The following is a 25,723-nucleotide window of genomic DNA, read 5'->3' on the forward strand; positions in this document are numbered from 1 at the left end:
ATTCTGCGATCAGGTATTTATTTTACGACTCATAACAGTAACACATTACAGTTATTAAGTAGCAATGAAATAACTTTATGGCTGGGGAACACCACATGAGAAACTGCAAGTGTTCGGAAGGTTGAGACCATCCTGCATTATCCTCCCGAGAAGCTGATATTACAAGCACCACCATAGCCCCTGGCTTTTTCAAATGGGTTTTTGAATATGCCAATGCATACGTATTCTGATATATATAATTATTATTATCATATCATCATGCTTGTGGACATCTGGGCTAGAGATTTGGGTGTCATCACCTTCCCAAAAGTAACCACTAATGTGGACGAAATTAAGAGAACAGCCAGAATTCGCTGGTGTCGGGCTGTTGGGGAAACTTCTTCAACTAGGCTGCAGTTTGAGTTGCTAACGGGAAGCCTTTCCATGTCAGGCACATATTAGCTCACACACTCCTTCCAGGGCGCTAACAAGAACCTGGATGACACCCACGCAGCTCCCTCCCCGAGCCTGCAGGGGGCGCAGAGCCTCCCATCACACGGCGCGGAGCCTCTCTAGCCAGGCTGGGACTCGGTGCCAGCGCCGGGCTGCACGTCCCAACACCTCTTTCCAGCGAAGGTGGGTTCGTCCGCGGGGGAGGGGGTGCGGGACGAGCGGAGTGCCCGGACGCGGTGTGTGCCTCGGCTAGGGCCCGGCCTGACGAAGCTCGGGTTGTGGTGAGTGCCTCCGGACCTCGCAGTTCCAGCCGCAGGACCTCTTCATACTCGGAGGTTCTTTGCTCAGGCCGGCTGGCAGCTTCCGGAAAACACCTAGGGGCGGGGTTGTGTGGGCGGGGTTCCGTGTTTGACATCTTTCTCTGCAGACTGAGCCTCTGGACCCCTCCCCTGTCCCCGACGCTGAGCTTACACCATGGTGAGATCCCTGAGTGCAGCTCCTTGCCCCTGCATGCCCACGCCCTCACCCCGCGTGACTCTGTGGGGCTTCTGCAAGTCTGCCCTGGGAAGACAACCTGCATTTGTATCCCCCCTACCCATCCCGGTAGCATGGGCGCCTGAAGGTGAAGACCTCCGAAGAGCAGGCAGAAGCCAAAAGGCTAGAACGGGAACAGAAGCTGAAGCTCTACCAATCAGCCACTCAAGCTGTCTTTCAGAAGGTGGGGCCCTCAGAGGTAGCCCCAATCCCTAAGACCAAACACAGAGACCAAACGCTTGCCCCTAGAGTCAAACCGCAGGGATCCAAATCTGAATTCTGTCTGCTGTTGCTGTGTTGCCTTGGGCAAGTCACTGAAACTCTTACTGTCTTCAGTTTGTTCAGCTGTAAAATGGAGCTAATAAATGTAGATCCTGCATAAGCATGTTGCAAAGATTAAATGAAACAATACCTATGAGGCTGTACAAGGGTTGCATGGTACCTACCTGTTGCATAGAGCCACTATTGGGTGGTTCTGAGTTTTAATGTTTAGCCTAGAGCTGTAGTCACTGACCCTGTAACCTGTCTTCTTAGCGGCAGGCTGGCGAGCTGGACGAGTCAGTGCTAGAACTGACAAGCCAGATTCTGGGAGCCAACCCTGATTTTGCCACCCTCTGGAACTGTCGCCGAGAAGTGCTCCAGCAGCTAGAAACCCAGAAGTATGTAGTGATTCAGGTCCCTGCCCTGGTCCTGCCTGGTACAGAACTGGAGGAGGAATGGAGTAGCCAGGGGCATGGAGATAGGATGGTGGGGGAAGGATGCAGGAAGGGAGGGAGAAGTTGTGGTTGGGTGTTGAAAGGCTCTAACCTCCCTTTCTATTGTGGTACAGGTCCCCTGAGGAGTTGGATGCTCTTGTGAAGGCAGAGCTAGGTTTCCTAGAGAGCTGTCTACGTGTGAACCCTAAGTCCTATGGCACCTGGCACCACCGTTCCTGGCTCCTAGGCCGCCTGCCTGAGCCCAACTGGGCCCGGGAGCTGGAACTGTGTGCTCGCTTCCTCGAAGTCGATGAGCGGAACTGTAAGTGCCCACAGTCCTGTGCCTGCATCTTCATGTGCCCCACATCCTGATACTGGTGCAGAGTGGGAGGGGTATCCAGGATCCAGCACCAACATCCACTGTGGTAGTGCTGAAAGGGATGCAGCCTGTATGGGTTTGCCCTGAAGTATTTCTAGGGCTCTCAGAGGCAATTCTGGGGCTATCAGTGGAGTAGCTCCTCTTTGTCCTGCATCTGAGATAGGTTCCCACCCTCAACCCCCTTAGTTCATTGCTGGGACTACCGACGATTTGTGGCTGCACAGGCTGCCGTAGCTCCTGCAGAGGAACTAGCCTTCACTGATAGCCTCATCACCCGGAACTTCTCCAACTATTCCTCCTGGCATTACCGCTCCTGCCTCTTGCCCCAGCTGCACCCCCAGCCAGACTCTGGCCCACAGGGACGCCTCCCTGAAAACGTACTGCTGAAAGGTAAGAGGGCCTAGAGCAGTGGTTTTCAACCTGTGGGTTGAGACCCCTTTGGGGGAGTCAAAAGATCTTTCATAGGGGTCGCCTAAGACCATTGGAAAATACAGATATTTACATTATGATTCATAACAGTAGCAAAATCAGTTATGGAATAGCAATGGAAACAATGTTATGGTTGGGGGCTCACCACACATGAGGAACTGTATTCAAGGGTGGCAGCATCAAAAAGGTTGAGAACCACTGGCCTAGAGGTTCCTGGCAAGGCTTCTGCAGCTCCTCCGCAGTCCTGATGCCTGTCCAACCCTGTTCTAAGCCTGCCTTACTGAGCTCCTTACTGGTCTTTGGGATGTACCTATCACTCAGTTCCTGGCTACAAGGAGCTCAGGTATCTGATGGGAAAAATAAAATTTGATACATGTGATTCCCATGTAAGGCCAGGGTACAAGTGAAACTCGGGGCTGGAGAGCTGTTGGAATGTCTAGGATCCTACCTGAATGCTGACCCAACCTCATGCCTCCCTGGCCCCCACAGAGCTGGAGTTGGTGCAGAATGCCTTCTTTACTGACCCCAATGATCAGAGTGCCTGGTTCTATCACCGCTGGCTCCTGGGTCGGGGTAAGCAGTGGGGAAAGGGTGGGTGTTTGAGACTAAGTAGAACACGAAGAAGATTTAAGGCAAACCAAGGTCGTCTCTCTCCCCAGCGGAGCCCCAAGATGTTCTTCGCTGCCTGCATGTGAGCCGGGATGAGGCCTGTCTGTCAGTCTGCTTTTCTCGTCCCCTAACAGTAAGTCAAATGGTTTTACTAAAAGCATCATGGAACTCTTGAGTCTGAGGCTGTTAGAGCTAATGAGTCTCTTTGTCCCCCATGGCAGGTGGGCTCCAGGATGGGGACCTTGCTGCTCATGGTAGATGAGGCACCTCTGAGCGTGGAATGGAGGACTCCAGATGGCAGGAACCGGCCCAGCCATGTCTGGGTATCCCAGAATTGATGGGGCAGAGATGAGTGCTTGGGGCAGGACTTGGGTGGGATAGTCAAAATGTTAGTGAGGCAGCATGTCTCCTTGACCCGCTCTGCCAGCTGTGTGACCTGCCCACCGCCTGTCTCAGTGACCAGCTGCCCCAGCACACATTCCGTGTCATCTGGACAGCAAGTGATGCCCAGAAGGAGTGTGTGCTTTTCAAAGGTGACGATGTCTAAAACTCCACTCACTGCAAGGCTTCTCGGCCTTCTCTCTCCCTCCCCACACTGCCCCATCCTACTACTTGCCCTTCCCCTTAGGCCACCAGGAGTGCTGGTGCCGAGACTCAGCCACTGATGAGCAGCTGTTCAGGTGATGAGAAGGAGCCCAAGGACAGAAGGCTCTAGACACTGGGTGGTTGGGGCAGGAGGCCTGGGCCCGGGGGTGGGGGGTGGGGGTCATGGCTGTGGGCAGCCTACCCTCCCTAACCTGCCCACTCTCAGGTGTGAGCTGTCAGTGGAGAAGTCCACAGTGCTACAGTCTGAGCTTGAATCGTGTAAGGAGCTACAGGAACTGGAACCTGAGAATAAATGTGAGGAGCCAGCTCCCAGGAGCCACGCTGAGGAGGCCTGCCCAGGGAGCCTCCTTGAGGAAGGGGTCTCAAGACACTGTAGAGATTTCTCTGCCTTCTCCCCAGGGTGCCTGCTGACCATCATCCTACTGATGCGGGCACTGGATCCCCTCCTCTATGAGAAAGAGACACTGCAATACTTCCATACCCTCAAAGCAAGTCGGGCCCAGGGGTACAGGCCAGGGGAGGCCCAGTAGGCAGTTAGAAGACAGCTGACCCCTGTGACCATCTGCTTCTTCTCACCAGGCTGTGGACCCAATGCGAGCAGCCTACTTGGATGATCTGCGCAGCAAGTTCCTGCTGGAAAACAGTGTCCTCAGGATGGAGTATGCTGAGGTGCGTGTGCTGCACCTGGCTCACAAGGTATGGGCTCAGCACCCGCTCCTTCCCCATAGGCTCCGCCTGCCGCCTTCTGTGTCTGCCTTCACCCCCATCACAGCCGCCTTCCCAGACATTTCCTCCCCACCAGGTTGAATCCATCACTTTTCTTTTGGCCTACTCCTTTGCTAGGGATAGATCTCATTGGTAGATTGCTTGCCTAACATATATAAGGCCCTGGGTTCAAAACAAAACAAAACAAAACAAAAACTTTAAAAATGGCCCCTTCACGATCCATGTGTCTTCCCATGCTTCCCACCCTGGATCCGGGCCCCCAAAACCTAAAACCTGAAGTTTCTAGAGATTTCTGGAAGCCTTCCAGGCTCCACTTTTTCTGTTTCTAGTCCTTCCTAGTAATTGTTTATTTGAGACAGGGTTTCTCTGTGTAGCCCTGGCTTTCCTGGAACTCTCTCTGTAGACAAGGCTGGCCTTGAACTCACTAGCCTCCATCCTCCTGCTTCTGCCTCCTGAGTCAGGGATTAAAGGCGTGCACTACCACCACCTGGCCTTCCTAGTCATTTTAACAAATTGGTTCTACCTTATCGATGCAGGCCGCCACAGGCCCACTCCTACTTTCTCTATGTGCTGTGGGACATGCCACTCTGCTCTGTCCCATCCACACGTGAGGTTCCCCTTTCCCATTCCCCGTCTGCTCCCGCTGGCCACCCCACCATAACTGTTTCTCTGTCCCATCCCTGACGTGGCATATGCTCGTATGCATTGGACTATTTGCTTTTTATATGCTGCTAGCCTCTCACAAGAGTCTTCTAGGTGGCTAAAGATCTAGCTCTTGCTGAGTTTTTCACCCCGTCCTCCACTCCTAGGATCTGACAGTGCTCTGCCATCTGGAGCAACTGCTGTTGGTCACTCATCTCGACCTGTCACATAATCGCCTCCGAGCCCTGCCCCCAGCTCTGGGTGCTTTGCGCTGTCTTGAGGTAAAGTGTTCTTCCTCCCTTGAGGTCCACTCAGAAGATTGCCCATGTCACAGCAATGTCCACTACTCCCTGCGGCTCTGCTTTCCCAGCCCACTCTACCACCCAGCCTGGCCCTGTGAGCTTTCACACGCACCTAAACTGGTTACTTTGGGGGGCTTCCCCATGGCATGCACCAGTCTCAGGCTGCCCATCTGACCTTGTGTCTCCTCAATGCTGTGCTCCTCAGGTGCTGCAGGCCAGTGATAATGCCCTCGAGTCCTTGGATGGCGTGGCCAACCTTCCCCGGCTACAGGAGCTGTTACTATGCAATAACCGTATCCTTCCATCTGTGCAGACAGCTAGCTCATAGGGTGAGGAGCAGGCCACAGAGGGACAAACCGCAGACACAGACAGGGTCATCTCAAGGCAGGGCAGGAAAGAGGGCTTGGGCAGGGTGAGCCCCGGGAGATGATAGCCTGGGACAGACTGTCTGGGCTGTTATTAGCTTTTGCTCTGGGGTTCTGTGAAGTGTGACTTCCTCAAGCCAGGGTTCACAGATAGGCACCCTGTTGGATTCTTAGGGTCTAGAAATCAGGAATTTCCCTATTTTTTGAAAATCATGAACTCTGACTCCTCTTGAAGATGGGAGATTAGAGCACCTCTGACCCACATTTCCACCAGGAAGCCCCTTATGAGTAGTATGAGCCGTCCACATTCCCTGATGATCCCTGCTTCCCACAACCCCCTCTTTAGCCAGAGAGTTACAGTCTCTACTAAGAGCTGTATTTTCTCCAGGGACATGGGTAAGAGACCATCAAACGTGCTTCCATCAGGCATTGGTGGAACACACCTTTAGTCCCAGCACTTGGGAGGCAGAAGCAGGCAGATCTTTGTGAGTTCAACGCTAGCCTGGTCTACAGAGCTAGTTCTAGGACAGGCTCCAAAACAATACAGAGAAACCCTGTCTCGAAAAAAAAAAAAAAAAAAAAAAAAAGTGCTTCCAAGCAGCAGGCTGTGGTTTGGGGGGTGTCCAGTAACAGGCAATGGGATGGGGAAGAACTACTGAGCTTTCCTTGACTCTCCTGCCCCAAGGCCTCCATCAGTCCGCAGTACTGCAGCCTCTTGCCTCTTGCCCCAAGCTAGTCCTCCTCAACCTGCAGGGCAATTCACTGTGCCAAGAAGGGGGCATCTTGGAGCGTTTGACTGAAATGCTGCCCTCTGTGAGCAGTATCCTCACCTAGGAGGACCTGCCCACACCCTTACCCTTTAACTTATTGGGACTGAATAAAGAGTGGAGAGACCCCTCCAGGCTGCCAGGCTACCTTTACTGCTACCATTATGCCACTACCTCTGTTACCACCACTGTGCATTTTGAGAAAAGGAAGGGAAGAGCCTTGGGGTGTGGGTCTGCTCTTCAGTGATACTCTTGATGTGCTGCTACCTATTGTGGAGAGCCAGAACCTAGGTGTTTACAGTAAAGTCAGGATCAGAAGTGGGTTTGAGTCCACCTCCAGGATTGGGGCTGTCTGGCACTGAGCCCAAGCTTGAGGCTGGGATAGGCATTGGGATCAGGTTCTGTTTTGGGCTGAGCTTCAGAACAGCTATCTCTACCTGGAGGAGAGCGTGCAAACTTCTCCCGTGACTCCTGCCACTTTCAGACTCTAATTTTATACACAACCGAGTAGGTGCAAGACCTCAAGTTCCAGGAAGAATGTGTGAGGGCACCTTGCCCCAACCTATTAAAGCAATTAATATTGGTCCCTGTGAATTACAGTCTATGGCTGAAAGGCCCTCAGGAATACTTGATCCCATTTGATCCTCATATGCTCTCAGGGATGAGATGATTCGAATGTTTGAACTGACAGAGAAACTTCAATGACTTCCCCAGGGTTGCTGAGCTGCATGCTGAAGCCATATACTAAACATCTTTTCCTATTTCTGTATTAATAGAAACCAATTAAACAGAGGCCTATCCGATGCACCCACACTGCTCCTCACTGTGTTCTGGCTTTGAAAGCTGCAGGGTACAAGGCCTCCAGGGAGTGGCTCGGGTTAGAGCACTGAGTCAAACTTGGCTTAGTGGGAGAGAGGATGACTGATTAAAAGAAGAGTTTGGCAAAGCAAGCATTTTCCTGGCTCTCTTGGACCTGCTTGGGCTCCCGTTGCTCACACACCCTGCCCCTTTGAAGCCCCACCTCTTCTCGTATCCAAAGTGATACACAAAACAATCTCACAGTGAGGCCCTTTGGCTGACCCGCCACATACCGACCTTGAATTTTGATTTCCTCTGGTGTAAATTGACGGTATTGGAAGTGGCACAAAACCTCTGGTAGGCTCCAGGGCTTGCCAGATCAATGGGGGTGGGGAACCCCACACGACACCTGGTCTCTTGTCCCTCTTCTGTAATCCCAGCACTTGGTCTAAAGCAGGATTGCTGTGAGTTCAAGATCTGCCTGGGGGCTGTATGTGAAACCATTCCACAACAACCCAGAAAGTCAGTGTGTGTGTGTGTGTGTGTAGATCTTGGAGCTTCTGTTCCTATTCCCCGAGATACCTCTGCACAAGCTACATTTCCAAACAGATTGTTACCACATCTGCTTCTGGGTCTTTTTTGCCAACCCTGTTTTCACTATCTTCTGATTGGTGTCCCATCGGTAGAGCTGGAATGCCGGTGGGTTAGAGTAATTTGTTCTGGCCAGTAGTGCCAAGGACAGGACCCAAGGAGAGCCTCCCGAAAGAGGCCTGGCTCCTCTCTGCCTTGGGGCTGTCTTAACATCTCTGCTATTTCTCCCCGAGTCAGGAAGTATGGAAGGTAGGCTCCTGAAGCTTGTCTGTCTGGGTTCCCAAGAAGAATCTTAGAAATAAGGGACAATGCTCACCTCCAGTAGCCAAGACACTCAGTGAAAGAAGGATACTAGGTAGCCTGGAGAGAAGGCCCTGGTCCATTCAGACCTACGCCTTCCCTAAACTGCCGAGCTGGGAGGGGAAAACAAGATGGGGCCTCCTGTGACCCACCTTAATCTCAAACTTAGGGAACTGCAGGCCAGCTACTCATCCTGGGGGCTGTGGAGCCGCTGGGAGGAGACAGGTGGGGGGGGTGCAGTGAGCTGAGGGTTGGGAGAAGATCTGGTATAGCTGGCTGGTCAGGGACTGGCAGGTGGGGCCAGTTTGAGGGCCTGGATGCTGATGTCATCTGTCTGCAGCCTGGGGTACTGGGATCTTCCTGGTGAAAATGAGTTCCAGGCCCAGGGACCAGTTCCACAAGGCCAAGCCTGCTGGGTACCACAAGAGAGCTTGGCAGCAGGGGGCTATGAGAGCAAAAGTAAGCCTCTCCTGCTTGGAAATAAATCTGCACTACAGGACTCTCTACGCTCTCTGAACCCGCGGTGTGGCAAGAATCAAGGTGGTGTTGAGGTCCATCACAGAAAACCTTTCATTTCCACCTCAGCCCCAGGTCTGACAGGACTTGACCCGACCCCCCTCCTTAGCATGATCTCAGTTCCTAGAAAGGAGAAAGTCCCGCCCCTACTTGGGGACAGCCCCCAGAGACTGGCCTCTTGACCGACCAAGGATGAAGCAACCACCCTACCCCTTTTCCCAGAAGCTCAGCCCCGCCCACCTTCCCCTCATAAACCACTTACCCGGCCCGCCCTACACCTTCCACTCGCGTGGCTGCGTCCAGCCTGTTGGTCCCGTCCCATACGCCCTGACCTGCTCCACCCGGGCCCGGGACCCAGTGGTGCCATCACCAACACCGCTGCCAGGTGAGAGGTTCTAGCATCCACCTCGGTGCTGAGCCACAGCAGGTCGTCGCCTTTGGGACAAGCCCAAGCTCAGAAAGGCAGGCTCTTCAGTGCGTAGCTGCCGTGGGCTGAGTCCCTGTTTTCGTGGGGCCATTCTCAGCTTGAGTCTGCTGTACCCATTCTACAGCTCTGCTGAAGTTTGCGTTGATGTGAGGAATGTGGGGGACTCTGGCCCCCGAGCCACCTACCTGTCTTTACGGGATGAACTCTGTTGAATGGTCCTAGAGGCTGGACCTCTAAAGGGACCAGTATAGTGGTTGGGGTTTGGAGCTGTTCACTTACTCCCTCAGATGGAGCCGCAAGGCTTTTTTTTTTTTTTTTTTTTTTTTTAATGTGATTTGAGAGTGTCTATAGCAAAGGTGAAAAAGAGAAGATTTTTCACTACAGTATAGGGTCTTTGGGGCATCTCCGGGTTAGAATAAGATTATCTCAGTCACCTAACTGGTACTGAACCAATTTATCTGAAGAGTTTCTGGATGGGTGGGATGGGCATCCTAAGAGATCTGAGTGGGTTTAGAATATTCCTGGCTCTTCTTTGCAGGCACAATGGAAGGTCCTCGCTCAGACGTGGGCCGCTGGGGTGGCAACCCCTGGCAACCCCCCACCACTCCGTCGCCAGAGCCAGAGCCAGAGCCAGACAGACGCTCACGTTCCCGCCGAGGAGGAGGCCGCTCCTTCTGGGCTCGCTGCTGTGGCTGCTGCTCCTGCGGGAACAGGGCTGATGATGACTGGGGGCCTGAACCTTCTGGCTCCAGAAGCCGAGGGTCCAGCTCTCGGGGTGGCCGGAGACCTGAGTCTCGGGGCAGTACTGTAAATGCAGCTGGAGATGGCACTATCCGAGGTGAGGCTATCCACCTTAGCAGGGAGGTGAACAACCTTAATGGGTCCTAAGATTTATCCTGGCATCTCGGGGCAGCAGCAGGGGTGGAGGGGGGTTAAAGGCTTCTGCGGGAGGTCTAGGCTCCTTGTGGACTCTTCACTGACCCAGGAATATGGCCTTACAGAGGGGATGCTGGTTGTGACTGGCGTGGATCTGCTGTGCTCACGCTCGGACCAGAACCGACGAGAGCACCACACAGATGAGTTTGAGTACGATGAACTGATCCTGCGCCGTGGGCAGCCTTTCCACATGGTTCTCGTCCTGAACCGGGAATATGAGTCCTCTGATCGCATTGCCCTTGAACTTCTTATCGGTGTGTGGGGGGAAGGAGAAGGGTAAAGGCCCTGGGCTTCCTGGGCTTGTTAGAGGAAGGGCTACTGTTAGGTTAGAGAGGTCTTTAGGCTCCTCCCTGGCACTCCTCACCTCTGCCAAAAGAGGCAGGTGCAAGATTCTCAGTGTTCCCCAGTGGTGCTCTCAGGGAGGACTTGGTGCTACAGTCCCCCCAGCTGGCTTTCCCCAAGCCTCCAGGGGCATCTACCTCACAGCACTTCCTCTTCGGGCTAGACCCTGTGTGCCCTTCTTCCTGAGGCTTGCTTGTTCCTTGCCCTAGCCCCCATGTGTCTGTCTCTTTGCCTCTCCATGCCATGGCCCAAAGCAGGTGCCTCCCTCCCCATGTCGCTTGGTGACAATTGACCGCTGAGGCTGGTGATTATGTAGCTGCTGGGGGCGGGCGACTCTCCTTACCCTTTGATTACAGCCCAGCCATGCACACCCCAGCCTCTAATTTCCCAGGTACCCCCACCACCTCCAGAAATGCTCTGGGCTCTAGAAGCTGTGACCCCAGGGAGCAGGCCACAGCCCTTTGGTATCTGGAGCGTTCCTATGGGGCAAATGGACTCAACTTAATTTTCCCTTAGTCCAGTGAGACAGTGAGGAAGTCAGAGGGTGACAGTGGCCCCAGTATCCCCTCCCTACTTGAGTTCATTGTCAGGGGAACAGGTTTGGGATGTCAGATTGGGGCTCTGCCCTGACACGCAGGAGAGCATGGGGCGGCCACCATTGCTGCTCTGAGGAGATTGTCACAGACTGATGTGGTAACCCTACTTAGGGACATACAAATTGGCTCATAGACATTTTGGGTGGGGCTGAACGAAGTGTCTCTCTCTCTCTGCCTAAATGCTGATCTTGTTAATCTAGGAAACAATCCTGAGGTGGGCAAAGGTACCCACGTGATCATCCCAGTGGGCAAAGGGGGCAGCGATGGCTGGAAGGCCCAAGTGACCAAGGCCAGTGGACACAACCTAAACCTACGCGTCCATACCTCCCCTAATGCCATCATTGGCAAATTTCAACTTACTGTCCGCACACGCTCTGAGGCTGGGGAGTTCCAGTTGCCCTTTGACCCCCGCAATGAGATCTACATCCTCTTCAACCCCTGGTGCCCAGGTAAACCAGCTGGGGTCAAGAGCAGAGAGCAAGTAGGTTAGGGCTTCCTTTCCTAGGATCCAGGTGGGTGCCTGAACATCTGGTCGTAGGCAAAGACACACCACCCCCTCATTGTCCAGGGGAGGAGATGGAGACCCACTGTAAAAAAGACCTTACTTCTTCCGATGAAGGACCCTGGCCACAGCCAATCTTCTTTCTCAGCATCCTTCCTTAGAGTCAGAAGTCCTGTCAGGCTAGAAGAGACCCCCCCCCAACTTCCCCCTGTGGATATGAGCTCTGCAGACCTGGCTAAGGGGAAGGTAGGGCCCAGGAAGAAAATGGATAGAATTTGCTATGTGCTTTTTTGGGGATACAGAGGACTTAGTGTATGTGGACCATGAGGACTGGAGGCAAGAATATGTGCTTAATGAGTCTGGAAGAATCTACTATGGAACTGAAGCACAGATTGGTGAACGGACCTGGAATTATGGCCAGGTATGGCTGGGCTGGGTCTTGTATACTCAATGGAAGCGGGGGACTGAGCTGGATGCTATGGTTTGAGCATTACTTTGAGGAACTATGGTCACCTCTGCCTTCCTTCCTTCCAGTTTGATCATGGGGTGCTGGATGCCTGTTTGTACATCCTGGATCGGAGAGGGATGCCATATGGAGGCCGTGGGGACCCAGTCAGTGTCTGCCGGGTCATCTCAGCCATGGTGAGCACCCTTGTATCTGTCTTCCTGCCCTGCCCTTCCTTTCTGGGTTTCCCACCCCTGTCCCTGAAGAGGGTATTAAGGGAAAGGGGTTTTATTCTCTTCTTCCCTCTCCTGCCTGTACCCACCCCACCTTTCATGCTTCTTGTTCCAGCTCCTTTGGAATGTGGGGCCAAACCCCAAGCTTGGCACACCCACTGTTCACATTCCAGTGTTACAGCAAGGGGTGTGGGGGGCAGGTGTGTTGGGGGAGGGAGGGTGGGGCTTAGGTTGACGTCTAGTTCTTGAGGTTGCAGGGTTAGGGGTTAGGGAATCCAGAAGATCCTGAGCACCTCCCCAAATCCAGCCACACCCTATCTTTCCCTGGGCAGGTGAACTCCCTGGATGACAATGGAGTACTGATTGGGAACTGGACTGGCGATTACTCTCGAGGCACCAACCCCTCAGCATGGGTGGGCAGCGTGGAGATCCTGCTTAGCTACCTACGCACTGGCTATTCTGTCCCCTATGGCCAATGCTGGGTCTTTGCTGGTGTTACCACCACAGGTAGTAGAGGGAATGGGTGTAAGGAGGGAAGGGTTCCATTTCTGCCCAGCCCAGCTGTGGCTACAGGATAGGGTGCCACTAAGGGTGGATGATAGAATAGCCTTAATTATTATTAATTAGTGTTAACCACTGAGAGAGGCCTAAGGGAGAGAAAGAAGAAGCAATAGTCAGGGCCTAAGCCAAGCAGGTGCCTTTGTAACCCAAGCTGCTTTGCAACCCAAAGTCTGAGCCCTAACTATGGTGGTCCCTTGAAGCTTGGCAAACTCAGCTGCCTGTGGCCAGCTCTGCCCCAGCCCTTAACCCTGGCTCTCCCACAGTGCTGCGATGCCTGGGCCTTGCTACTCGTACTGTCACCAACTTCAACTCTGCACATGACACAGATACATCCCTTACTATGGATATCTACTTTGACGAGAACATGAAGCCACTTGAGCATCTGAATCATGATTCTGTTTGGTGAGCCCAGGGTGGCCCGCCATTGGTCCTAAAGATCACCTGAGGCTTGGATGCTGCACTGTGGTAGGGATGGGAACTGGGGAGGACCTGAATGGGAACCTCAGGCCTAGAGCTCCCTCCATGCCCCTGTAGGAACTTCCATGTGTGGAATGACTGCTGGATGAAGAGGCCAGATCTGCCCTCAGGCTTTGATGGGTGGCAAGTTGTGGATGCCACACCCCAGGAGACCAGCAGTGGTAAGGCAGTCCTTGCCTGGACCCTATCCTGACAGCTCCTCAAACTCCTGAGTGTTATCCCAGGACTTGGCAGGAGAGCCAAGACCTTCAACCCTCCAGTTCTCCCCATGAGCTTATCAAATGAACCACCTTGCAGCCATTAGTTTGTTTCCCTCTCTTTATATAGCTACATGACTTAATTCTTAAAGTTAATTTTATTTTATAATTTATAATGATTAATATACTCAGATATATCAAAAGTTTAAAAAGATTCAAGAATATTCAGTATTCCCCTGAAAAGCCAATTATTCTTACTTGCTTTTTAACTTATATATTCTAGAATAATTAATTAAAGGGCATATACTTATGTATATGTCTGAAAAATCATAATTAGATTTGGGTTCAATTCCCAGCATGCACACACACATACACAAGAAGAAAAGGTTATAAGTAAGTAATAAATATGTACATAGAAGGAGAAGACAGTATAGAATTGAATAACATAAGATGTAAAAGTTATTTATTTTCTATTAGATTTTTTGTTGTTGTTGTTTTGAGACAGAGTTTCTCTGTGTAGCTTTGGAGCCTGTCCTGGAACTAGCTCTGTAGACCAGGCTGGACTCAAACTCACAGAAATCCACATGCCCTGCCTCCCCAGTGCTGGGATTAAAGGCATATGTCACCAATGTCCAGCTATTAGGTGTTTTTAAAGTAAATTTATATTTTGGGGGTTCCCACCCCAAAACCTGATCATCAAAACTGATCTATCAGAATTTCCAAGGATGGGTGTGTCTATTTCTTGCCTGCCCTAGTTTTGAACCTGGGGCCTTTAGCATGCTCAGGAAGTCTCCTGAGCTCCACACTGAAGGCAGAGGTTTAAATGAGTTCGCCAGACCAAGACAAGATGTCATTACACCACCCTGAGTTTTTCAATCTCGAGTTCAAAAATTCCCTTGGTAATTCTTAAGACTATCTGGGACCAATTCTGTGCCAATGAGACACGTAGTAAATGGTGACTCTTAGAGATAGAATGACTTTGGATCTCCAGAAGAATGAACCCTAGTTCTCCTTTTGTTCCCCTGTTCAGTGCATTCATGTACAGTATACAGAATTCAGAGCTCAGACAGGTTCAAAGGAGATAGCTCTATATCCCTGCCCTAAGACATGTCCCGGGGTGACACAACCTGTCAGCTGCTTATCTCTTCTCTATGTCTACATATACTTCTCCATAGAAGTGACCCCTGATGTCCTCTCTGCTCTCACACAGCACCCTTTCCCTCTAGCTTTGGGTCCACGTCCACCTTCCTACAGTAGACATTCTTCTCCTGACCACTTCCCATACTACTCCCTGGCAATCATCTATGTAAAAGGGGTCCTGGGTTGCAGAACCCAGCAATGTTTGCAGTGTACTAGGAGACTTGATCTCTGGTTCAGCTCTAAGAAGTAATGGGGTAGGTGTCAGGCAGGGGCTCCAGGTAGATGGCCAGGACATAAGTCTAGCACAGTTATTTCTTAGATGAGTGATATTGGCAAGCACACCTTGGTGTGCTGTGTTGTTATATACAGTACTGTGTGTGTGCCATATGGTGTGGTTGGGAGGATTAAGTAGATACCATGTATCAGAGGACTACAACATTACAGCTGCTCAGGGAATAGAAGGTTTTTCCAGCTGTCTTATAAGATGCTAGCAGCTACCTCACTGCCTGAGCCTGTTTCCCTTGTCTGAAAAGGGAGGCCAGAGCGTTAGGTGTTAAGATTCTTTCCTGTTGGGTAGCCCTCACTTCCTGTTTACACTTTAAGGTCCCAACCAGCCTATTACAGCCAACTCTTCCCCTCTCTGAACCCTCCTGAGTACAATAAGGGCAGTCTCTTCTTCCCCACCGTCCTTCTCACTTCCCAGTGAGGTCAGAGTGTCCTGCACAGCCAAGGTGCTTCTGAAATAGTGATGGTTGCATACTGCTCCCTGAGCCAACCAGAGCCATTATGGGCCCCAAACTGATTGTGATGGAAAACTAGGGGAGGAGGTCCTGAATTCTGAGAATTATGGGTGGACAGAGCAGCCAGCCAGTGCAAAGCATGCTGACAGCTTGGTTTGCTGTGTCTAGCTGTTAGCCAGGCTGTCTACTGGCTCCTCCCACTCCTACCCCCTCTTCTGGGCCTCCTTAGACCCTTCACCTGCCTCACTTCCCAGGCATCTTCTGCTGTGGTCCCTGCTCTGTGGAGTCCATCAAGAATGGCTTAGTCTACATGAAGTATGACACGCCCTTCATTTTTGCTGAGGTGAGGCTGGGCTCCAGGTGCCTCCTCCAGAGACCAGAGCCCTGGCTTCTTCTGTCCTGCGTCTTCTGGTCCTGACTTCACCGCTGACTGTCTAGCTGTGTAACCTTGGGCAAGTCACTCATTCTAGAGTCTTAGTTTCCTCAACTGTAAAAAGAAGATAATAGTGGCTGCCTTGCTTCCTGTACTCAGGATCAAAAGAGATAATGGATATGGGGCTGCTTCATAAGTTGTAAAACATAAGGGAAAACTGTTATTAATGCCAAAATGGGCTACAAGGAGCCTCCTAGACCAGCTTGCTCCCTGCTCTCTGACTATGGCTAGTTCAGTTTGGAAACTCTCCTAGTTGGGCCCTGCCTGCAGCTCCTGGGTTGAGGGAAGAGGGCCTGGGGGTCAAGCCTGTCTTTCTGGCCCACTCAGTCCTGCTATTCTTTGCTCTCCCACAGGTGAACAGTGATAAGGTCTACTGGCAGCGACAGGATGATGGCAGCTTCAAGATTGTGTATGTGGAGGAAAAAGCCATTGGCACACTCATTGTCACAAAGGCAATCAGCTCCAACATGCGCGAGGACATCACCCACATCTATAAGCACCCAGAAGGTAGCATTCTCCCAGCCCAGCCAGCTCCGGGCTGAGGGCTCCTACAGAGCCTTGACCTGCCCCAGCAATACCTTCAACTCACCTTTCACCTCAACCCCCAGGCTCAGAAGCAGAGCGGAAGGCTGTGGAGAAGGCTGCTGCTCATGGCAGCAAACCCAATGTGTATGCCACCCGGGACTCTGCTGAAGATGTGGCCATGCAGGTGGAAGCCCAGGACGCTGTGATGGGTCAGGATCTGGCCGTCTGCGTTGTGTTGATGAATCGGGGCAGTAGCCGCCGCACCGTAAAGCTGCACCTCTACCTCTCTGTCACCTACTACACGGGTGTCACTGGGCCTACCTTCAAGGAGACCAAGAAGGAAGTGGCACTAGCCCCAGGAGCCTGTAAGTGTTCCTTCTCTAGTCCTGCATCTCTGCCTTTTAGATAGTGCTCCCTCCCCAGCCCTGCCCCTGGACGGCACTCCCTTCCCATCTGTGCCTCCCGGATAGTGCTTTCTTCCCAGTCCTCTCCCGGATAATGCTTTCTCTCCAGTCCTGACTCCCAAGTGGTGCTCTCTCCCTGGCCCTTGATGATGCTCCATCCTTAGTCCTGCCCCTAGGTGTCCAAGCACCTAGCTTTGGACACAGAGGTCCTATGACAACAGGGAACACATCTGGGAAGGGTACAACTGGGGAAGATAGCCTGTGATTGCTATGCATTTTCTTCCCAGCCGACTCTGTGACCATGCCTGTGACCTACAAGGAATACAAGCCCCACCTTGTGGACCAGGGGGCAATGTTGCTCAATGTCTCAGGCCATGTCAAGGAGAGTGGGCAGGTACTAGCTAAGCAGCACACCTTCCGTTTGCGTACCCCAGACCTCTCTCTTACGGTGAGTGTGACTTTCTGATACCCAGGGGTGAATAGGGATCAAGAGCCTGAGGCTAAGGAAAGTCATGAACAAGGGGAGGACACTAAACTTGAAGCAAGTTGCCCTGAAGAGCCTTCTAGGAGACTAAGACCTGGCCTTAGTCTCCTCATCTGTAAAATGGGTTCTCAGGCCTAATTCTGTAGCTGCCTAAAGTTGTAGAATGTAGAGTTTTCCTCCCTGATTTTTGAGGTGGTTTCCCTCAGGAACAGAAATGTGGGTCTTGGCAAGATTTCAATTCTGTTTTTCCTTTGGATGCAAAGTATGGGCCCTACATGTCTGGCCAGGGTCTCTGATAAGGGTCCGATCATTGTTTCCCTCAGTTGCTGGGAGCAGCAGTAGTTGGCCAGGAATGTGAAGTACAGATTGTGTTCAAGAACCCCCTGCCCATCACCCTCACCAACGTCGTCTTCCGGCTCGAAGGTTCTGGGTTACAGAGACCCAAGGTTCTCAACGTTGGGTGAGTCTGACTTCTCTAACTCTGTTGCCACCCTTCCTTCTTCCAAGCAGCCCTGAGCCTAAGTTTTGCTCCTCTTTTTGGTCAGGACCCCACAGAGCAGCTTGGGGCCAGCTGGCAACCTCTGGCAACCCAGGCCAGCTCAGCCCAGTGCGCAAGCCTTGCTGCGTGCCTGCCGCTGCACTGTCCCTGCCTGCCTCACCTTCTAATTAGGGAGCTGAAGCTCACATGGGATCATTAGCAGCCCATCCCTAACATTCGCCAAATATGGAAGTGTTGACCATGCACTTTCAGGAATATTATCTCATTTGGAGATCATGCAGGCCCTTTAAAGTACATTAGAGACCATCATATAATTAAAGGAGAGTTGGGAACTCTAAAGAGTTAGTTCAAGCCCCTGCCCCACTGCTCCTGACTAGGTTTCCTTGGCCAGGTGCTTTCATTCATCTAAGCTGTGGGCTCACAGCGGTGAAGATAACAAAGCCACTGGGCTATTTAGTCCAGCATGTGGGAAGTCAGTCTCCAGTACTGGTTAGTTTTTAATTGTTGCTGTCATTGTCCCACCTTATGAATGGGGAAGCCTCTTCTCATAGCTCATAAGGGCAGGCTCTGTTTCCCCTGCCGTGGCACAAACCGCCCAGATGCTTGGCCTGCTGCATGGTCTGTGCCATGAGAATGGAGGAGCATCTCTCAGAGAGAAGTGAGCCCTGACTCTCAGGCCCTCAGCCAGCTTGATCTGATCGCCATTGGGCGAGGCACTGGGCCCAGGGAGGGCACATAGCACTCATGTCATGTTCCTGTGCCTGTTGCTGTCAGCTGGCACAGACACTTGTTGCCCATCCCTCCCAGGAAAAGCATGGAGGGAAGGAGAAGGCAGAGGACCTTCTAAAACCAGCTTTCTCCTGACAGAAGTGGGTGTCCTGTTCTAAGAGAGAGGCTGTGGGTAGAGGGTCCACCTAGCCTGCCTTTCCCCTCATACCTATGCTGGTAGCTACAATTTTTGTTATCAGGCCAAAGATGAGCTTATGGTCTTGTTCTTGGCCTAGCATGGGACTCAGAGGCTTTGATAGCACAAAGCAGACCCCACAAGGGTCCTCAGCACCTCAGATGACAGGGTCTAAGACATCACTCAGCTGCATTCACATCACAAAGGAAGGGGTCTCTTGTCTTAGGCTCCTAGAGGCATACACCCTTGCCAGGCTCACCAGGCCCTTGACTCTTGAGCTGCTCCCACTAGAGGGACAGGTTCACAGTGCTAGGTGCTAGGAGAGCTGGCCTCTTTCTTGTGTACAGGGCTTGCATGATACCATCCTGGCAATCTCAACCCATCCCACTGTCTTAATCAAGGTCTCCTCTGTAAGACCTGGGTGATGTCTGATCTGACAGGCCTTCCTTGGACACTCTGCTGCATCTTGGTTGCTATGATCCTAGAGCAGAGAGCCTTCAGGACACATGGTAGCCTCGAGGGGACATATCAGATTCCAAGATGGGTATTACTTTGCCTCTCATTTACACATCAAAGGCTGTGGTATGGAGCCCAATTATACCACAAGGTGTGCCACCCCAGTTTGGTGACTGGCCACCTAATAAACATTCCAGGACTCACTCCTCCAGTTGACTGCGTCACCACAGAGGCTGGAACTTCTTGGGAATTTCCCCCAGAACCGGAATCATACTCTCTGAACCTTTAGTGGCTGATGTCAATTTTTTTTTTAATGTATATAGTGTTCTGCCTGCATGTATCCATGCAAGTTAGAAGACAGCACCAGATCTCCTTACAGATGGTTGAGCCACCATGTGGGTACTGGGAATTGAACTCAGGACCTCTGGAAAAACCATCTCAGAAATTGAGAATGGTGTCCATTCTTGAAGAGTAGGTTTGACTTTAGGGAAAAGGCTGAAGCAATTTAGAGTTAAAATCAATTACCAAGGAAAACAAACAGGTGGACAATCATTCTATATTATGTAGAAATGATGCATACCACAAGGGAGACATAGGCACGTGCACCTGCCTGTAAGGGATGGAGGGGGATGGAGGAGGAGAGCGATCTGAGATGTCTACTGCCGAGAAGAGTTTCATTACCAACCAGCAATTAAGGGACATCCCAGCTTTTGCAGCTGACTTGCTCTCAGCTTAAACTCAAGAATGGGGTGTGGCAAGGGCCTCCCTCACCTGGGCTATAAGAACAAGTCTAGGGAAGATTCTGACATTCCTACCTGGAAACTGGAAGCTGGATTTTTATTGGGGGGGTAGTGTTAGTGACTGTAATCTAAAGGTTAACTACTGAAACACTACAACTCTATTAAAATAGACTTTTGAAGGCTATTGTAAGGCTAAGAAACCCTTAACTTTCCATCAATAGAGAAGTGGGAAAAAAGAACACAACTGTATAGCCAGTCAAAGCATAACCTGTTGAATTATAGATTTAATTTACTTTCTATCATGACATCCATCCACCTCGTTTTACTTTGCACTCATTCTTTCTTATGAACCAGCAAGTGAGGACCACAGAAGTATTTTGCCTTAAACCATACTGGTCCTGGAAAACCTCAGAAGCAGCCTCCAAGCTAAGTGCTTCACCCAGAGGAACTCTCATTTTCAGAAGGGGACCCTAAGGCAGGCATGGGTTGGACTGGAAATCAGAAGTACAGACTTAGGAAGAATCAGGAGATGTTCTAAAAGTCATGAACTGACTTCATATAAATGAACCATGTCCATATTTAAAATGCAGTGTGTCAGGTGGGATGGTAAATACCTGTAATTGTAGTACTTGAGATGCAGAGACTCAAGGGTTAAAAATTCAAGGCCAGATTCGGCCATATAATGAATTTGAGACTAGTCTGGACTACATGAGACCCTTTCTAAAAAATCCTATAAGTAAAAGAATAAAGTAGTAGGTTGAAGAGCCCAGAAAAAAAGAAAAGGTTAATTTTCCTGGGGACAGGAGGGCCTCAGGGGGCCTTTGCTGAGGCAATGGTATGAGCTTGGACTTGGAGAAAGAGTAGGGATGGGGTTGGCTAGGAGCTCAGGGCAGGCACCATCAACCCTGCAGACCATAGTGGCAGTGGGTTCTTGGGCAAGAACAGATATTCTATGGGGCTGGTCCAGAGAAGAATGGTGGGGGTGATGCAGCTGTGCCGGGTGGGGGCTGAGTCAGAATGAGCCTGCATGTCAGGTTAAGGGAGTTGACTTCTCTTTCAGTAAGCACCTAGGAAGCCCAACCCTTGAGGGATGTAGTTCACTCCCCAGTGATTAGCAGACTAAAGGAAAGGTGAGATGGCCAGTGAAATCCTGATTTCCAGAGGTGTCTGGGAATATATTTTCAGAGTTCCCTAAGGAGAGCTCTCTCTTTCTCTCTCTCTCTCTCTCTCTCTCTCTCTCTCTCTCTCTGTCACACACACACACACACACACACACACACCAGTTTTAAAATGTCAGTTATCACCAGGCGTAGTGGCACACACTTTTAATCCTAGCACCCAGGAAGCAGAGGTCTGCTAATCACTGGGAAGTGAACTACATCCCTCAAGGGTTGATCTTCATGAGTTCAAGGCTAGCTGGTCTACAGAGCGAGTTCCCAGGACAGCCAGAGCTACACAGAAAAACCCTGTCTTGAAAAACCAAACCAAAAATAACAAAAACAAATAAACAAAAACCTCAATTGTCCATGCTTGGGACAGCCTTTTCCCTGGATAACAACATCCTTCTGTTGATTTGGTACATGAAGCTGTTAAGCTGTTCCTTCTTTGTGAAGACAACTGTGGCCCATTTCCTTAGCTTGCTGTTCTGGCAAGACTGAAAGCATCTGGGATCCCTGCTGGGTCTCCAGGTCTTGCTCTAAAGTGCCCTTGGCCTTGAAACCCTGGTGAGATGGGGTGGCTTAGATCAGGAGCATGGGGCTGCTGCCAGTGGATACTGTGGATCACTCAGCAGTCTCTGTCCAGGTGGGAGCAGGAATGAAGGAGGCCAGGTGTTGGGGAGATTGTAGTGCAGGCAGCTGGGTGTGGAGGCGGCCTGGGGCGGAGGCTCTGTCCAGGTTGTGGGTGTAGATTCCAGGTGAACCCAGAAATGCCTGGTTGGCTCCACCTCTTGCTCTTTTCTTCCTGGCCACTCTGGTCAGTCTTTGTTCTTGACTTTACCCTTAGTTACTCAAGGCTCATCAGTACTGTCTCTGTCTACAGGGACATCGGGGGTAATGAGACCGTCACACTGCGCCAGACATTTGTGCCTGTGCGACCAGGCCCCCGACAGCTCATTGCCAGCCTGGACAGCCCACAGCTCTCCCAAGTACATGGTGTCATCCAAGTGGATGTGGCCCCAGCCTCTGGAGGTGGAGTTTTCTCAGATGCTGGAGGTGACAGTCGCTTAGAGGAAAGCATACCTATGGCATCTCGAGGTGGAGCTTAGCCCTGAGCCAAGAGCAATGGGACTGGAATCAGATGAGCAAGGACATTGCCCCAACATGGGGGCCACCACAAAGTAGCTCCCCAGCCCAGGCAGGAAGGCTGGGGCACCTGGGGAGGCAGTCGATCTTCACCTTTGCTGATAATAAACTGTTTTGTTTTTTTTTTTTTAATGAAGATGCTTTTTAGTATACCTGTCAATCTAGGCCAAGAAGTAAGGAGTCACACTGTGCTGGAAATTTATGTGACACTTCTTGAAGGACCTGGTTCTGAGAACTGTGACTGGAAGGTAATAGTGCCATCTCAGTCACCTATGAGATAAAGCTTGCTTAGTTTCATGGCTACTATACCTAGCCCAAAATATATTTTTAAATTTCTTGAATTAATTGGGCCTGATAGCACAGGTTTGTGATCCCTGTTGCTTAGGAACTAGGAGGAGCCAAAGTTGAAGACCTGCCTGAGTTACAGCCTGAGTTCAAGGTCAGCCTAGGTAACTTAGGGAGCCCCTGTGTCAAAATCAAGTGTGAAAAGACCACTGGGAATATAGCTCAGGAAGATGGGCAGAGTATTTGTCTGGTATGCTTAAAGCCCCTGTACTAGAAAAACATCTTGAAGAATTTTTATAGAAGTAGTTATGTTCATTGTTGAAAATTAACAGAAATAATAGGACCAGCAAGATGGGTCCACAGGTGAAAATGATGTTACCAAGATTGATGACCTAAATTCCATCCCAGAACCCAGGTGGTAGAAGGAGAGAGTCCATTCCAAATCCCACAGGTTGTGCTCTACATATGCACCACCTGGCAGAATTCAAAAGGCAGAAGAATCGTGAGTTTAGGCTACACATCAAGACCCTACCTACCTCAAAAAAGCAAGCAAGCATCCAGGCATGATGTCACACGCCTTTAATCCCAGTACTCCAGGAGACAAAGGCAGATAGATTTCTGCGGCCAGCCTGATCTACACAGTAAGCTGCAGAGCAGCAGGAGATACATAGTGAAACTCTGTCTCAAAAACAAACAAACAAACCAAACCAAACCAAAAAAGAAGACAAAAAGATGATAATCTTGCTCCCAAGCTATTCAGGTTCTCCTGAGTCTCAGTGACTGCAGCCTCCTCCTACTCAGCCATGGGGTTTTGGGTAAGCAACTCCAGGCTTCCCTGAAGCGTCATTTCCCGTCCAGCTATACTTTCCTACACAATCTTAGCCATTCTGATTTTAAGGACCACCAGCTCTCATACTTGCTTATCTCCTGGCTTCTTCGCCTCTAACCCTCCTCGGATATGTCCTCCAGCAGCCCCTCCTGCCTTGGTGAATGAAGCTCTGCTTTTCCCAATCTTGCACTTGGAGTCTTGAAGCTGCTCTTGATTCTTTCCATCTGCAGCTCACAACCAGTCTGTGGGCAAACCTGATGGTTCTTTCACGGGGCAGAAGCTGGTCCCCACTGCTTCTGTAGCCATACCCACCACAGACTCCTTCATCCCTTACCTGGATCACTGCACTGAGCTTCCTGGCTATCTCCCCATTGCCCTTTCTTTACTCATCACTCAGTCTCTGCCAGAATGATCACATCAACCCTCAGAATGATCACATCAACCCTCTCTTCAAAACCCATCTCCACCCAAAGCCCAGCTCCTCGGACTTGTCACTTAGTCTCAGTCCTTGTCTGGCCTTCATCTATTGGAGTTCTTGGTTGTGTCTCTGTTTCAGGGACTCTTGTGTGATTTCATCCTTTACCTGAGAAGCCCTTTCCCAGATACCTCAGTGGTTTGCTTCTTCATCTCTTTAATCTTGCTTAACTGTCTCCATATTGGTGGGACTCCCCTTAGCACCCATTTTAAAATTACAACACATACACTCTGTATCCAATTCCCCCTTTTTTACAGTATACATCTGATTCATTGTATGATTGGTTTGTTAGCAAATACTCTTTTCCCAATCTGCCCATCATAGTTCAAGCCTCAAACTTGCAATCCTCCTGCCCCAGATCCCCAACTGTGCTATATTAATAGCTCACCAGACAGTGGTGGCGCACACCTTTAATCCCAGCCCTCAGGAGGCAGGAGCAGGTGGTTCTCTGTGAGTTTGAGGCCAGCCTGGTCTTTAGGGTGAGTTCCAAGACACCCAGGGCTGCTACATAGAGAAACCCTGTCTTGAAACATCCCCTACCACCAGCACCACCAAAAAAAAAAAAAAAAAAAAAAAAAAAGTTCACATACCTGGCTCAAATGTCTTAATTTTGTCTTCTTCTAGCTTTATTGTATGTATGTGTATGTGCTTTCTGCACGTATGTATGTGCACCATTTGTGTGCCTGGTGCCTGTGGAGGTCAGAAGAGGGTCATCCCATGTCCTAGCACTGGAGTTGTGCTGGCTATGAATCACCATGTGGTGCTGATAACTAAACATTGGTCCTCTGCTAAAGCAATAGGTGTTCTCAACCACTGAACCATCTCTCCAGCCCCCAGGTGTCTTTTATTGAATCTTATATACTCATGGCACCAGGCTTTTCATATTGTTTCAATTTGTAAGTGGATGGAAAAAAAGAAATTAAAAAGGAGGACATGACTCCTCTTAGGTGCTGTGAAAGGAAAACTTTTCTGTAGATATGAGGGAGAGCAGTCAGGGCAGGGACATCTGGAAGAGTCCAGAGTGAATGTGACCCTGAGCCAAGCCTTGTGAGGAGAGGGAGTATGGGAGAGGGGAGAGGCCAGGAGGGTAAGGGTAAGAAGGGCTGGAGAGTGCAGGGTAAGGGGTGGGTTATACCAAACCCTGTAACAGGTAGGGGCCCAGGGATGCTGGGATCACCTAGTGGTCAGGTCCACTTTGATAAGTTAAATAGGTACCTCAGCCATTTGTTCCAGCTTTGAGATCTAAGCTGACTCTAAATTAGCCGTTTTCATAAGACTTTAAAAGTAGATGACATAGCTAGGTGTGATGGCCCATTCCTTTAACCCCAGCACCCCAAATCTCTAAGTAAGAGGCCAGCCCAGCAGGACTACATAGTGATGTATGTTTTTGTTTTGTTTTTCCAAGACAGGAATTCTCTATATAACGTTCTGGCTGTCCTGGAACTTGCTCTGTAGACCAGGTTGGCCCCAAACTCACAGAGTGCTGGGATTAAAGGTGTGCACCACCATGCCTAGATGGTTCAGTGAGTAAAGCACTTGCTGTCAAGCCTGACAACTGAGTTTGACTCCCTAGACCTTCTCGTGATGGAAGAAGAGAGCTGAAACCAGCAAACTGTCCTCTGACATCCATGCAATTGCTATAGTATGCATATGACCTCACACACACTCACAAATAAATAAGTGTAAAGGAAATGGAAGTATTCAGAAGACTGGGTGGGATAGTATCACATACCTGTAATCCTATCAAGGGGCCAGCAGAGGCAGGAAGATTTCAAGTTTAAGGCCAGTCTGGGATACATAGCAAGTTCCAGCCCAGGCAGACTACCTAGAGACACTATCTCAAAAAATAAATAACGAAGTACATGGGATGATGAATAGTTATGTACATATACTGAGATTATTTTTTAGATTATTTTATGTATGTGAATTTTTGCCTGCATGTATGTATGTGTACCATGTGTGCATATGCCCGGTGCCCCTAGAGATCAGAAGAGGCATTGGGTCCCCTGGAACTGGAGTTACAGATGGTTGTGAGCCACCATGTAGGTGCTGTGAACCAAAACTGAGGCCTCTGCATTCTTTGTATGGTTGGCTTGTTA

At 50.5% G+C, this 25,723-nt stretch overlaps 2 protein-coding genes across 4 annotated transcripts; both read left to right on the plus strand.

The window, feature by feature from the left end:
• Positions 1-548: 548 nt before the first annotated feature.
• Rabggta (Rab geranylgeranyltransferase subunit alpha) lies at positions 549-6,633 on the plus strand. 3 transcript variants are annotated; one of them, XM_051195654.1, is made up of 17 exons: positions 549-615; positions 860-909; positions 1,040-1,150; positions 1,501-1,625; positions 1,796-1,983; positions 2,227-2,430; positions 2,959-3,042; positions 3,129-3,211; positions 3,300-3,401; positions 3,506-3,611; positions 3,707-3,758; positions 3,890-3,978; positions 4,084-4,172; positions 4,264-4,380; positions 5,220-5,333; positions 5,560-5,647; positions 6,405-6,633. In XM_051195654.1, the coding sequence occupies exons 2-17, from the start codon at positions 907-909 to the stop codon at positions 6,551-6,553; spliced, it is 1,704 nt and encodes a 567-aa protein (XP_051051611.1). In that variant the 5' UTR covers positions 549-615; positions 860-906; the 3' UTR covers positions 6,554-6,633. The 3 variants fall into 3 exon arrangements, with proteins under 3 accessions (XP_051051611.1, XP_051051610.1, XP_051051609.1); XM_051195653.1 differs by having other exon boundaries at positions 607-713; XM_051195652.1 differs by lacking the exon at positions 549-615 and having other exon boundaries at positions 622-909.
• Positions 6,634-9,576: 2,943 nt separating this feature from the next.
• On the plus strand, positions 9,577-22,167 carry Tgm1 (transglutaminase 1). Its single transcript, XM_051195673.1, is given in 15 exon segments — positions 9,577-9,624; positions 9,626-9,956; positions 10,120-10,308; positions 11,193-11,441; positions 11,797-11,915; positions 12,029-12,136; positions 12,505-12,679; positions 12,997-13,135; positions 13,268-13,371; positions 15,542-15,630; positions 16,074-16,227; positions 16,329-16,610; positions 16,937-17,097; positions 17,457-17,593; positions 21,773-22,167. Coding segments are annotated over 15 exon segments (2,496 nt in total). The 5' UTR covers positions 9,577-9,591; the 3' UTR covers positions 21,999-22,167.
• The last annotated feature ends 3,556 nt before the right edge of the window (positions 22,168-25,723 follow it).

This window comes from Phodopus roborovskii, unplaced genomic scaffold (assembly GCF_943737965.1).
Source record: "Phodopus roborovskii unplaced genomic scaffold, PHOROB, whole genome shotgun sequence".
Classification (NCBI taxonomy): domain Eukaryota; kingdom Metazoa; phylum Chordata; class Mammalia; order Rodentia; family Cricetidae; genus Phodopus; species Phodopus roborovskii.